Genomic DNA, 12,655 nt, shown 5'->3' on the forward strand with positions numbered 1-12,655 from the left:
GAGCATTGTTTCTGCTCAATGACTACAGGGATTTTGTCTATCTTGTTTAATGTTCTATCTCTAGCACACAGAACAGTGCCTGGTACATAGAAGGTACTTAATAAGTATTTGTTGAATGACTTGATGAACAAATGTTTATAGACAAGCCTTAAAATTCATGTTTCCTATAATCACTCCATTTTCTATGTAGCCACACTAGCCATCAGCCTTTATATTCTACAGTTTCTCTCAATATAAATATGTAAAATATACAAGCTTATAAAGAATATGTTTTTACAAACACACATGCCTCCCTGGAAATTCTGATATGAAAATTCTAGGAAAGCTTTGCTCTTCTAAGAACTACACTTCCATCACTAACCCCCGCCCTCACAAATTCTGCTTCCCCTTGCTTCAAAGACATTATCTTAGGATTTTACTTATATTGATGTATAAACACAGAGTATGCTTAAAAATATTTGATATACATTAGCACAGTGTTTACTCATCTGTAGTTACCAGTGTTCGTAAGCTGTACCCATGGATGCCACTAACAGGCCCCATGCAAAGGCCTTTTTTTTTTTTGACTTAAGATAAAAGATAAAAAGAAGAGTACAGTTACAATTTCCCTGGAAGGCAATAAAAGATGCAGACTGCCTATCAGAAACCTGGCAGACTGTATGAGACGTATCATTCTGGGCCCAGTGAAGTATATTACCTCCTCAACTCCAACTGATCATTGAGATGACGGGAGTGGCAGCATTAAATATGGGCTATGGTCCAGTGGTGAGGCAGATGACTTAGTGAATGAGTCAGGTGCTCCTAATCCCCAAATTGGCACCGCTTTATTTGACCTTACATGACTTGTCTCTTGGCCTCATTTTACCCAGTAGTGAAATGGGGGTCATGGAGCTGGCAGTGTTCATCAAAATAATATGATATAGCAGAAGAAGGACTAGATTGAGTATTGAGAAAATCTGGTCTCTAAGCACTTATTGGCTGAGTGATCTTGGGCAAATCAATTTGATTTATAGATCCTCTGTACTTTGTGTAAGAAATGAGAAAAATAATGCCTGACTGCTTTCCTTACAAAGCTGTTGTGAGAGTTAGGTAATATAAACCATAAATACTTAGATAATGATAGAGCAAACCTCCTGGTAAAAAATATATAAATAAAATTGTTTTCTTTTTCAACCTGAAAACTTAAAAGCATCTGTGATTTGGATCTTTCTTCATCTTCGGTAAACTTTCTTGCTGTTGGCATCCTTTAACAAATGGAAATTCAGATGCTGTCAGCATACCTAACCCAATAGTTTGATACTCCTTTTCTAATGTGGACTATGACATATCCTCCTGATTTGGTGGTAATAATGTGATACTAACCTATAGGCTCTTCCCAAAAAGGAGCAAGGAAGGAAATAAATATAGCAAGAGAGAGGTAAGTTGAAAAAAACCCACACATCAGTACCTCCGGAATAGGTAATGAGATTGGCACATTTTAAGAAAGCCACAAAATATGGATGATTTAAATTATGGATCTGTGCAGAGAAATACAATAAATCCTGTCTCAATGAAGATATTTTTAGATAGAGAGGAGGACAGTTTCCTGTTCCACAAAGTGGAGGAAACAGCATGTGGTGATGCAATCCTGCCTCTAACATTACCCACGAAGGTAGAATCTCTGAAGGTGGGAGGGAGTTCGGAAGCTGATGACCACAAGCTAACTGACTGGGACTGACAAGATGAATACCAGAAAGCGACATGCTATTTGCTTATTAAATGGAATGTGACCTACATGTAGAAAATCTGGGGTAGAAACACTGAGGAAACAACCTAGTTATTTAGGAAAATGCAAACTTCACTAGTTAGCTCAAAAGAGTTTATGCTTGTGAACAGATACGCCTTCCTTGCTATATCCTGTCATCTGAACACTACAAGGATCACCAGAGTGAATTCAATCTGGAAGAGGATCAAGAGCCTGAATTTCCAGTTGATAAATAATCTAACTGAAAATAACAAAGGAAATTAAAGAAATGGGAAACAGGAACAGTTATGGGGAAGTGGAAATAAGAAAGATTCTAAATTATATGACTCATGTTCTTTCTACAAGTTCAACTGTTTCCGTCTCTAGTACTGTTTATATTTCAGAGTGAAAATGACTTCTTGCTTCATTTAAGAAACTAAGAAACAATGTATAACAGAAGAATTTTAAAATAGCAAATGGGATCAAATTTATGCAATTGTCTGAACAATTTTTATTGTATGGATCTAGAAAGTCAGTACTAGTATAAGAATAAGGATTTAAATTGCAGAACATCTGTGAAAGTATATTCTGCAGATACAATGTTGTTTCAAAGTGATACACTGACAAACTTCTTATAATGTATACACCATAAGAACTTCTATTTCAAATCTATGATCTCCATGGATGTGATCATAAGAAAATTGCAATTTCAAATAAAATACTACTTACCAGGTAAAATATTTAAGTAGTTTCTGTCAGCATTTTTAGCCTTATCATCACTTCCTCCATTTCGGTTTCCAGAATCTATTCATGAGATAATACAACATGAAAGAACATAACAACATATGAAAACACATTTAATTCTACTGCTCCCCAAACAATCACAATAACAGCAAAAATTTACTAAGGATAGCTAGGTGCCAGGCATTCTGATACATGTTTTGCATGCATAGTCTCATTTAATTCTCACAAAACCACTAAAACACAATCTCATGAGGTAGGTACTGTTACTATCTTCATTGTATATATGAGGGAACAGAGGGTTACATAAGTTAAGTAACTTAACCAAGGATGCACAGTAAGTGGCCGAACCAGGTCTTGAACTCACATACCCAGATTCCAAACCCTATGGGCTTAACCACATTCGACTTGGCAGTACCCTATTTTTCATCTGGGAGGTTCAGGGCACTAAATTAACTACACATAAAACAACTTCATTAGATAGTTGTAGTGTGGCCATCTTTATTTTTAGAATCTGAGTCATTGTTGCTGATATAACTTGTTCAGGACTACAAGCAATGGTTAGTAGTACCAGGAATCACTTGATATTCAGCCCATTCTGAAATCTGTTACTTCTTATCTGACACCACATACAATTTATTTCAAATAGACACATGAGACTTTGTTTCAAATGGGAACTTCTTGTGTTAGATATTCAATAGTTGTTTTTTCTTTCTGGAAGGCATGATATTATTTAGAAGGATAAATATTGGTAAAATAAATCACAATTGACCATACATTACTATACTTGGACACAAATTATTTTACATATGTACATGTATTTTTAATAGATTTCTTGTAAGATTCAGATGTATCTTCTACCAAAACTAAAAAATGCAGAATGAATATTAGCATTCAAAGCAGCTATCTTTGAGAGGGTGTATATGTATTCCAATTAAATACAAAACAATTTGGAATGGCTGTCAGCATCAGAATGTCACCTGAAAACAGTCAGACCTTCAAATGAGTAAACTGAAAATACCAAGGGCAGTTATGCTTTCAGAAATGTTCTGAATGAAAGTAATTTAGTATTTTTCTTAGTAACTACTCGGAATAATTGATTATATCATTGTACCTTGTAAAATATTTTATCATTAGAGGGAGAGGCAGAGAGAGGAGGCTCTGTGTTGCCAGAATCTATATTTAATGTAATAGTCTGTCTCTCATACAGAGCGATACAACTGATAGGCTTTTTTTTTCTTTTAAAGATTTTATTTATTCATTTGAGAGAGAGACAGAGAGACAGAGACAGACAGAGACAGAGAGAACACAAGCAGGGGGAGAGGGAGAAGCAGATTCCCCGCTGAGCTGGGAGCTGGATATGGGACTCAGTCCCAGGACCTGGGAATCATGACCTGAGCCGAAGGCAGATGCTTAACCATCTAGCCACCCAGGCACCCCAGCAACTGATAAGTTTTGAATAAATGTCTGATCATAGCACAGAAAACAAAAGAAATGACAAATAAGGACTCTAACAATTTTGTTTACATGGGGTATGAACAAACAGAATCCCTACTAAGTGAATAAGAGAGAACAGTTCATAGCCCATTCCCCTCTCCATGTTTTAATGGTAATACCTTGTAATATTAAGAAAATTACAATTTTTCATTTTTAAAAAAATGTATATAACATGTACATAGAAAACAAAATTGCTTTTGGCTTGTTATTGTGGATTGTAGAAATATAAAGATTCTAATATAATGAACACAGTAAGGAAAACAATGGAATGCCTTAGAATAAACAGGTACTTGAGTATCAGGATGTAAACATGTAGAACAAATATGTGGGTGTGCACAGAAGAGGAAAAGACAGAGAAAGTATTTTCACTGAGCTCTTCTATGACAACATGTGGGTTCCTTTCAGAAAGTTGTCTTTTATAGACCTGCTTGTTTCACTGACTCACTTAAACCACAAAATAGTTGCTTGAACAAGAACAAAATAATACCATGATTTACACACATTGCCTTAACCGTATGTGGTTTGAAAACTTCCTGTCATTTGCTGCACACTTTCTATCTCTCATAAATATACTTAGAATCCTCCTCCTTCTCCCACACCTGTCATGATCTCAATCTTCATGCTTTTAGTCACTACTAAGAATAATATTAAGATATTTCTGATTACATCACAGCTAGTTTGAATGAGATGGAGGAAGAAGATGGTAGAAGAATAAGAGGACACACTGGAATTTTCTGAAAGGTCCTTTGTTAGGATACATTTCTGTTATGACTTCCTCACACAGCCCGGCTCTGTCATATATGACACACAGTGTCACAGCAAAGCCACAGTTCCCTAGAGTGGGAATATAAACTAGGGGTGCTGCTATGGAGAGCGACAGCTAACACTATCAAAACTACCAATGTATGTACCCTTTAACCCAGTAATTTCTCTTTCGGAGTCTTTTCCTAGAGATATGCTCACACATGCACAATGATGTACACATAAGGTGATTCATGCGTTATTATTTATAACAGCAAAAATGCTGGGACAGATTAAATGTCTACCATGGAACTGATTAATAAGGATGCCCTGCAATGGATACTATGGGGCAGTGGAAAGCTAATAAGGATGTTTTTTATGCACTGATGCAATATGATGGCCAAAATAAATAAATATTCAGTAAAAAAAGCAAAGTATGGAAAAGTGTGCAGAGAAAGATGCCACTTGTGTAAAAAGGAAAAATAAATACAGGCGCACACATACACGCATGGATACATACTAGACATAGGTCTGGAGGTACAAGGCAGCCTTGGCTGCCTCTGGCGGGGGGGGACTGAATGGCTGGCGGACAATTATGAAGACCTTCACTGTGCTCTTTTGTATAGTTTAAATTGTGAATCTTGAGACTGTTTTACCTATTAAGGAAATGATTAAAAAATAAAACAAGTTTTTAAAAGTCTATTGAATATGGAAACCATAGTGAATGCTAATCAAGGTAAGTCTAGAGAGCTGCCTTCTAGCATAGGGAGAAAGGGAGAAATCCTACAAATTACATTGGGAGGAACAAAGACAGCAAGCAAAGATAAAACAGTATCTCTTTGCTTACTACAAAACACAAAACATAGGAACCAAAAGTACTATAATGGTTTCTTTTAAACACTGCAGTTGCAAAACAAACCAACAAAATAGACATCCAAGTACCAGAGGCAGATTTAAAAGTTTGACCAGCCATACTTTAAAAACTTGCCATATTTTATTTTTTGGGCAAGACATCAAGTTTTTATTAAAAAAATAAAGTAAAATACTGAGTATGCATTAAAGCCAAATAAAAACATATACTGTTATTTTATGCCTGTGATATAATATGAAATGTCTGAAAAATAAGAAACACGCAACTTACATATATTTTTGAATGGATATTACCCTTATATTTAGCTCTTAACTAAAACTTATGATGCCAATTTAATTTATAAAGAAACTACTTTTTAAACTTATATTTTTCAATTAAAAAATAGAATAACTGTAATTTGAGCCAAAGTTCTTTCCTTTACCCATATCTTCCCTTAAGTCTAAGAATAAATAGAAAGCTTCTACAGAGAGATGCCATGAACATCTTTATAGCTTTAAAAATAATTTTCCAGCAAATTTCTCAAATAGAAAGGATATTTATATTATGGATAAATATGAAAAAAAAAGGACTTAGTTCTGGACATAGTAATTTTTCAAAAGAACAATCAAAAACAAGTCTTATACTTGACTTCCTACTACCTAAGAGGGATCAAACATAGAACATTTAAAAAGTATATTTTGTGCTAACATTTACTCTATCACTTCAATGCCCTTTGAGGTAGTAATTATGTCCACTTTAGAGATACAGAACTTGGATCAAAAGACCACCAACTTTCCACTGAGTACTTCAAGTGTAACTAAAGAATTTAAATTTAAAAACAGGTTACTGCCTATGTTCTCCTCTAGGATTTTAATGGATTCCTGTCTCATATTGAGGTTTGTCATCCACTTTGAGTTTATCTTTGGGAATGGTGTTAGAGAATGGTCGAGTTTCATTCTTCTGCATGTGGCTGTCCAATTTTCCCAGCACCATTTATTGAAGAGACTGTCTTTTTCCCATTACATATTTTTTCCTGTTTTGTCAAAGATTATTTGACCATAGAGTTGAGGGTCCATATCTGGGTTCTCTATTCTGTTCCATTGGTCTATATGTCTGTTTTTGTGCCAGTACCATGCTGTCCTGGTGATCACAGCTTTGTAATATAGCTTGAAATCGGGCAACGTGATGCCCCCAGCTTAGTTTTTCTTTTTCAACATTTCCTTGGCGATTTGGGTTCTTTTCTGATTCCATACAAATTTTAGGACTGTTTGTTCCAGCACTTTGAAAAATGTCATTGGAATTTTGATCGGGATGGCAGTGAAGGTATAGATTGCTCTGGGTAGCATAGACATTTTAACAATGTTTATTCTTCTGATCCATGAGCATGGAATATTTTTCCATCTCTTTGTGTCTTCTTCAATTTCTTTCATGAGTGTTCTGTAGTTCCTAGAGTATAGATCCTTTACCTCTTTGGTTAGGTTTATTCCGAGGTATCTTATGGTTTTTGGCGCTTTGTAAATGGAATCGTTTCTCTAATTTCTCTTTCTATAGTTGCATTGTTAGTGTATAAGAAAGCAACTGATCTCTGTGCATTGATTTTGTATCCTGCCACATTACTGAATTGCTGTACGAGTTCTAGTAATTTGGGGGTGGAGTCTTTTGGATTTTCCACATAAAGTATCATGTCATCTGTGAATAGAGAGTTTAACATCTTCTTTGCCAATTTGAATACCTTTTATTTCTTTTTGTTGTCTGATTGCTGTTGCTAGGACTTCTAGTACTATTTCAACAATGTGGTGAGAGTGGGCATCCTTGACGTGTTCCTGATCTTAAGGGAAAGGCTCTCAGCTTTTCCCCATTGAGGATGATATTTGCTGTGGGTTTTTCATAGATGGATTTTATGAACTTGAGGAACATTCCTTCTATCCCTATACTCTGAAGAATTTTAATCAGGAAAGGATGTTGTATTTTGTCAAATGCTTTTTCTGCATCAGTTGAGAGGACCATATGGTTCTTCTCCCTCCTCTTATTAATGTGTTCTATCACATTGATTGATTTGCAAATGTTGAACCACGCTTGCATCCCGGGGATAAATCCCACTTGGTCGTGGTGGATGGTCCTTTTAATGTATTGTTGGATCCTATTAGCTAGGATTTTGTTGAGGATTTTGGAATCCATATTCATCAGGGATATCGGTCTGAAATTCTCCTTTTTGATGGGGCCTTTGCCTGGTTTGGGAATTAAGGTAATGCTGGCCTCATAGAATGAGTTTGGAAGTTTTCCTTCTGTTTCTATCTTTTGAAACAGCTTCAGTAGAATAGGTATTATTTCTTCTTTGAATGTTTGGTAGAATTCCCCAGGGAATCCATCAGGCTCTGGACTCTTGTTTTTTGGGAGCTTTTTGATCACTGCTTCAATCTCGTTACTGGTTATTGGCCTATTCAGGTTGTCAATTTCTTCCTGTTTCAGTCTTGGCAGCTTATAGGTTTCGAGGAAGGCCTCTATTTCATCCAGATTGCTCAGTTTATTGGCATATAGTTGTTGATAATAATTTCTAATAATTGTTTCTATTTTCTTGGTGTTAATCGTGATCTCTCCCCTTTCATTCATAATTTTATTAATTTGGGTCCTTTCTCTTTTCTTTTGGATAAGTCCGGCCAGTGGTTTATCGATCTTATTAATTCTTTCAAAGAACAAACTTCTAGTTTCGTTGATCTGATCTGCTGTGTTTCTGGTTTCTAATTCATTGATCTCGGCTTTAATTTTAATTATTTCTCTTCTAATGCATGGCTTAGGCATCGTTTGTTGCTTTTTCTCTAGTTCTTTAAGGTATAGAGTTAGTTGGTGAATTTGGGATTTTTCTATTTTTATGAGTGAGGCTTGGATGGCTATGTATTTCCCCCTTAGGACCACCTTTGCAGTATCCCATAGGTTTTGGACCGATGTGTTTTCATTCTCATTGATTTCCATGAATTGTTTAAGTTCTTCTTTGATTTCGTGGTTGACCCAAACATTCTTGAGGAGAACATAGGCAGTAACCTCTTTGACATCGCTCACAGCCACTTCTTTCAAGATACATCTCTAAAAGCTAGTGAAACAAAAGCAAAAATGAACTTTTGGGACTTCATCAAGATAAAAAGCTTCTGTACATCAAAGGAAACAGTCAACAAAACAAAGAGGCAACCCACAGAATGGGAGAAGATATCTGCAAATGATACTACAGATAAAGGGCTGGTATCCAAGATCTATAAAGAACTTCTCAAACTCAACACCCAAAAACCAAATAATCAAGTCAAAAAGTGGGCAGAAGATATGAAAAGAACTTCTCTGAAGAAGACAGACAAATGGCTAACAGACACATGAAAAAATGTTCATCATCATTAGCCATCAGGGAAATTCAAATCAAAACCACATTGAGATACCACCTTACACCAGTTAGAATGGCAAAAATGGACAGGGAAAGAAACAACAAATGTTGGAGAGGTTGTGGAGAAAGGGGAACCCTCTTACACTGTTGGTGGGAATGCAAGTTGGTACAGCCACTTTGGAAAACAGTGTGGAGGTTCCTCAAAAATTTAAAAATAGAGCTACCCTGTGACCCAGTAATTGCACTTCTGGGTATTTACCCCAAAGACACAGATGTAGTGAAAAGAAAGGCCATATGCACCCCAATGTTCATAGCAGCAATGTCCGCAATAGCCAGACTATGGAAAGAGCTGAGATGCCCTTCAACAGATGAATGGATAAAGATGTGGTCCATATATACAATGGCATATTACTCAGCCATCAGAAAGGATGAATACCCAACTTTTACATCAACAAGGATGGGACTGGAGGAGATTATGCTAAGTGAAATAAGTCAAGCAGAGAAAGTCAATTATCATACGGTTTCACTTATTTGTGGAACATAAGGAACAGCATGGAGGACATTAGGAGAAGGAAGGGAAAAATGAAGGGGGAAATCGGAGGGAGAGATGAACCATGATAGACTATGGACTCTGAGAGACAAACAGGATTTTAGAGGGGAAGGGGGAGGGGGGATTGGTTAGCCCGGTGATGGGTATTAAGGAGGGCACATACTGCATGGAGCACTGGGTGTTATACGAAAACATAGGATCGTGGATCAACACATCAAAAACTAATGATGTATTGTATGGTGACTAACATAACATAATAAAATTAAAAAAAAAGAGAAGCTGTTGCAATAGTATAAGCTTTGGACCAGGCAGGGGGCAGTGGAGGTGGTGAGAAGTAGATAGATTCTGGGTATATTTTGGGGTTGGTTTGTTTTCTTTTCAAATTTTTATTTAAATTCTAGTCAGTGAACATACCGTGCAATATTGGTTTCAGGAGTAGAATTCAGTGATTCGTCACTTACATACCACACCCAGTGCTCACCCATTGCCCTCCTAAATGCCCATTACCCATCTAGCCCATGCCCCACCCACCTCCCCTGGGTACTTCTTGAAAGGTAAGCTAGCTAGAATTGCTAATGGATCAAATATGGGGATGGAGAGAAGAGAGGAATCAAGGAAGATGACTAAGTGTTTGTCCTGACCATTTCTAGTTGCTAGTGGGGTTTTTTAATGAATAGGAATTGATTTTCATTGAACTCTTTTTCTGTATCTATTCATGATCATATGGTATTTAATTTCTTAATGTGGTGGATTACATTACTACACCATTTTATTTTATTTTATTATGTTAAATAAACTTTGTATTATTAAATAATAAATTTAAAAACAGTTTTTGCTAAGGTTATTGAACAAAGTCACGCAAAAAAGGAAATTAAGAACAGAAGTTGAGCTTCTAAAGATCTTGAATTTTGTTCTTAATTTCTTTCTTCCACTTTTCCACCAATACAACTTTCTATATTTTAACAATGGTCCACATACTATTGGAGTGCTTGGGGACAGAATACACTGAAAGTGAAATTTTGAAAAATTTGAGTTTTACTGACCATGTGATTCTTTCAACTTACTCCTTCGTTGGGTTCTAGCATAAAGTACCACCTGCTGGACAACTTGTAGTTGCTCTTCAATTCGGGGAAAATGGAAGTCAGTACATTCTTGGCAAACTGTGGCAAAATCTAAAGGACCCAAAACATTTATGAACTTCTACAGGTGAACTATCAAATATTTAGTATTCACTTACAGACAATGAGAGCTAGCAGAATAAAATATAAAATTCACAAGTACGATTTCTTATACTTGCCCTTTCAATACTTTGTTTTAAGTTAGGTGACAGCAATTTTGTTTGAATCAGAAACCTAATCTCTCAATCACTCAAAAGAGTAAACAATTAATAGACAAGGAAATTTTCAGATAATTCCAAACCTTCTTTAAATAATAGTTACTTTAATCATAATCCAGTCCCCCAAATGCTGAAAAATACAAGAAAGCTCTTTTATTTATGATGGGAAATAAACTCTATTCAAGTTTCCTTAAGAAGTTATACATTTCAATATATATATTTAAAGTTTTTAAAATAATCATACAAAGTGAACTGTACAGAGGGAACATAGAATTATACCTAGAACATTTAAGAAATATGTTACCTAAAAAACCTAGGAAGAAAGGACAAAACAATGAACTAAAATACACTGAGCCGGGATCTGCTTCTGAATTGAATACATTTGTATCTTGATTATTCTTTTTGTTATGCCTTGAAGCAAGAATCCTGTAAGAGCATTACTTATGATATAATAGAATTTTAAGAAAAAGTAAATATCCTGAAGCACTTTACCCATGCTGAAGTATGAAAGAAATCTAAAATAGCCATGGCTGGGTATGTGTGTTGCTTGGCTACTAGAATACCAGGGCTAAATTTTTTGTTTTTCTGTAATTCCTTTCTCTGTAAGAGTGGTATTAAAGGGGAAATTTAATGAAGTAAATATGGTAATGTTAACTTACCTCTTTTAATACCACTATATGAATTGATTCGATTATCTACTAGTAAAACCAGGCCACACAGAGACGTGGAATAAAGTGACAGGGCAGTCTGGAGTCGATGGAGCTTCACGCCACTTCGATGATTTCTTTTGTGCTTACAGAAGTCCAGCATATCTGCTCTCAGCAATCTCAAATTATGCATGGTCTTCAACTGGGCTCCTGCAGGGTGGGCAACAGTCCCAGAAAGAAACTCAGACAGCTGCAAAAATCCACTATAACAGGATGCAAATCTCTATGGCAAGAATTCAGATAAATCTGTGCTACAAATAATTAGAAATAGGCCTTGCAATTTCCCATTCTGATAACTATTCAGATTTAACCTTTCTAGTATTAAAAAATAAATATTAGCTAAAACAGAAAATGTGTAGCCAACAAACTCTAGAAGCAGGACATAATTTTTTTTTAATTTAAATTTTAGTTAGTTAACACACAGTACAATATTGGTTTCTGGGGTAGAATTCAGTGACAAACAATTCAGTGCAGAATTCACTTACATACAACACCCAGTGCTCATCACAACAAGTACCCTCCTTAATCCCCACCCCCCTATCTAGCCCATCTCCCACTCCCCTCCCTCCATCAACCACCAGTTTGTTCCCTATTGTTAAGAGTCTCTTATGGCTTCCCTCTCTCCTTTTTTACTCCCCCCCCTTGCCATATGTTCATCTGTTTTCTTTCCTAAATTCCACATTATGACTGAGATCATATAGTATTTGTCTTTCTCTGACCGATTTATTTCAATTAGTATAATACACTCTAGCTCCATCCATGTTGTTGCAGATGGCAAGATTTCATTTTTTTTGATGGCTGAGTAATATCCCACTGTACATATATCTACCACATCTTCTTTATCCATTCACCGGTTGATGGACATTTGGGCTCTCTCCATAGTTTGACTATTGTTGATAGTGCTGCTATAAACATTGAGGTGCATGTACCCCTTCAAATCTGTATTTTTGTATCCTTTGGGTAAATACCTAGTAGTGCAATTGCTAGATTGTAGGGTAGTTCTATTTTTAACTTTTTGAGGAACCTCCAAACTGTTCTCCAGAGTGGCTGCATCAGTTTGCATTTCCACCAACAGTGCAAGAGGGTTCACCTTTCTTGGCATCCTCACCTTTCTTGTGTTGTTAATTTTAGTCATTCTGACAG

The 12,655-nt window shown here is 36.0% G+C and overlaps 1 protein-coding gene across 1 annotated transcript in view; it reads right to left on the reverse strand.

The window, feature by feature from the left end:
* FERRY3 (FERRY endosomal RAB5 effector complex subunit 3) overlaps window positions 1-12,655 on the reverse strand; it is a 59,184-nt gene that overhangs the window by 16,645 nt on the left and 29,884 nt on the right. The window contains exons 8-10 of the mRNA XM_028120953.2: window positions 11,465-11,662; window positions 10,513-10,641; window positions 2,453-2,527 (exon numbers count right to left, since the gene is read on the reverse strand). Of these exons, the coding sequence (XP_027976754.1) occupies window positions 2,453-2,527; window positions 10,513-10,641; window positions 11,465-11,662 (402 nt within the window). The remainder of the gene's footprint in view (window positions 1-2,452; window positions 2,528-10,512; window positions 10,642-11,464; window positions 11,663-12,655) is intronic.

The sequence above is a fragment of the Eumetopias jubatus genome, unplaced genomic scaffold (assembly GCF_037043125.1).
Source record: "Eumetopias jubatus isolate StellerSeaLion01/CBP00866 unplaced genomic scaffold, mEumJub1_p1.0 scaffold_8, whole genome shotgun sequence".
Lineage (NCBI taxonomy): Eukaryota > Metazoa > Chordata > Mammalia > Carnivora > Otariidae > Eumetopias > Eumetopias jubatus.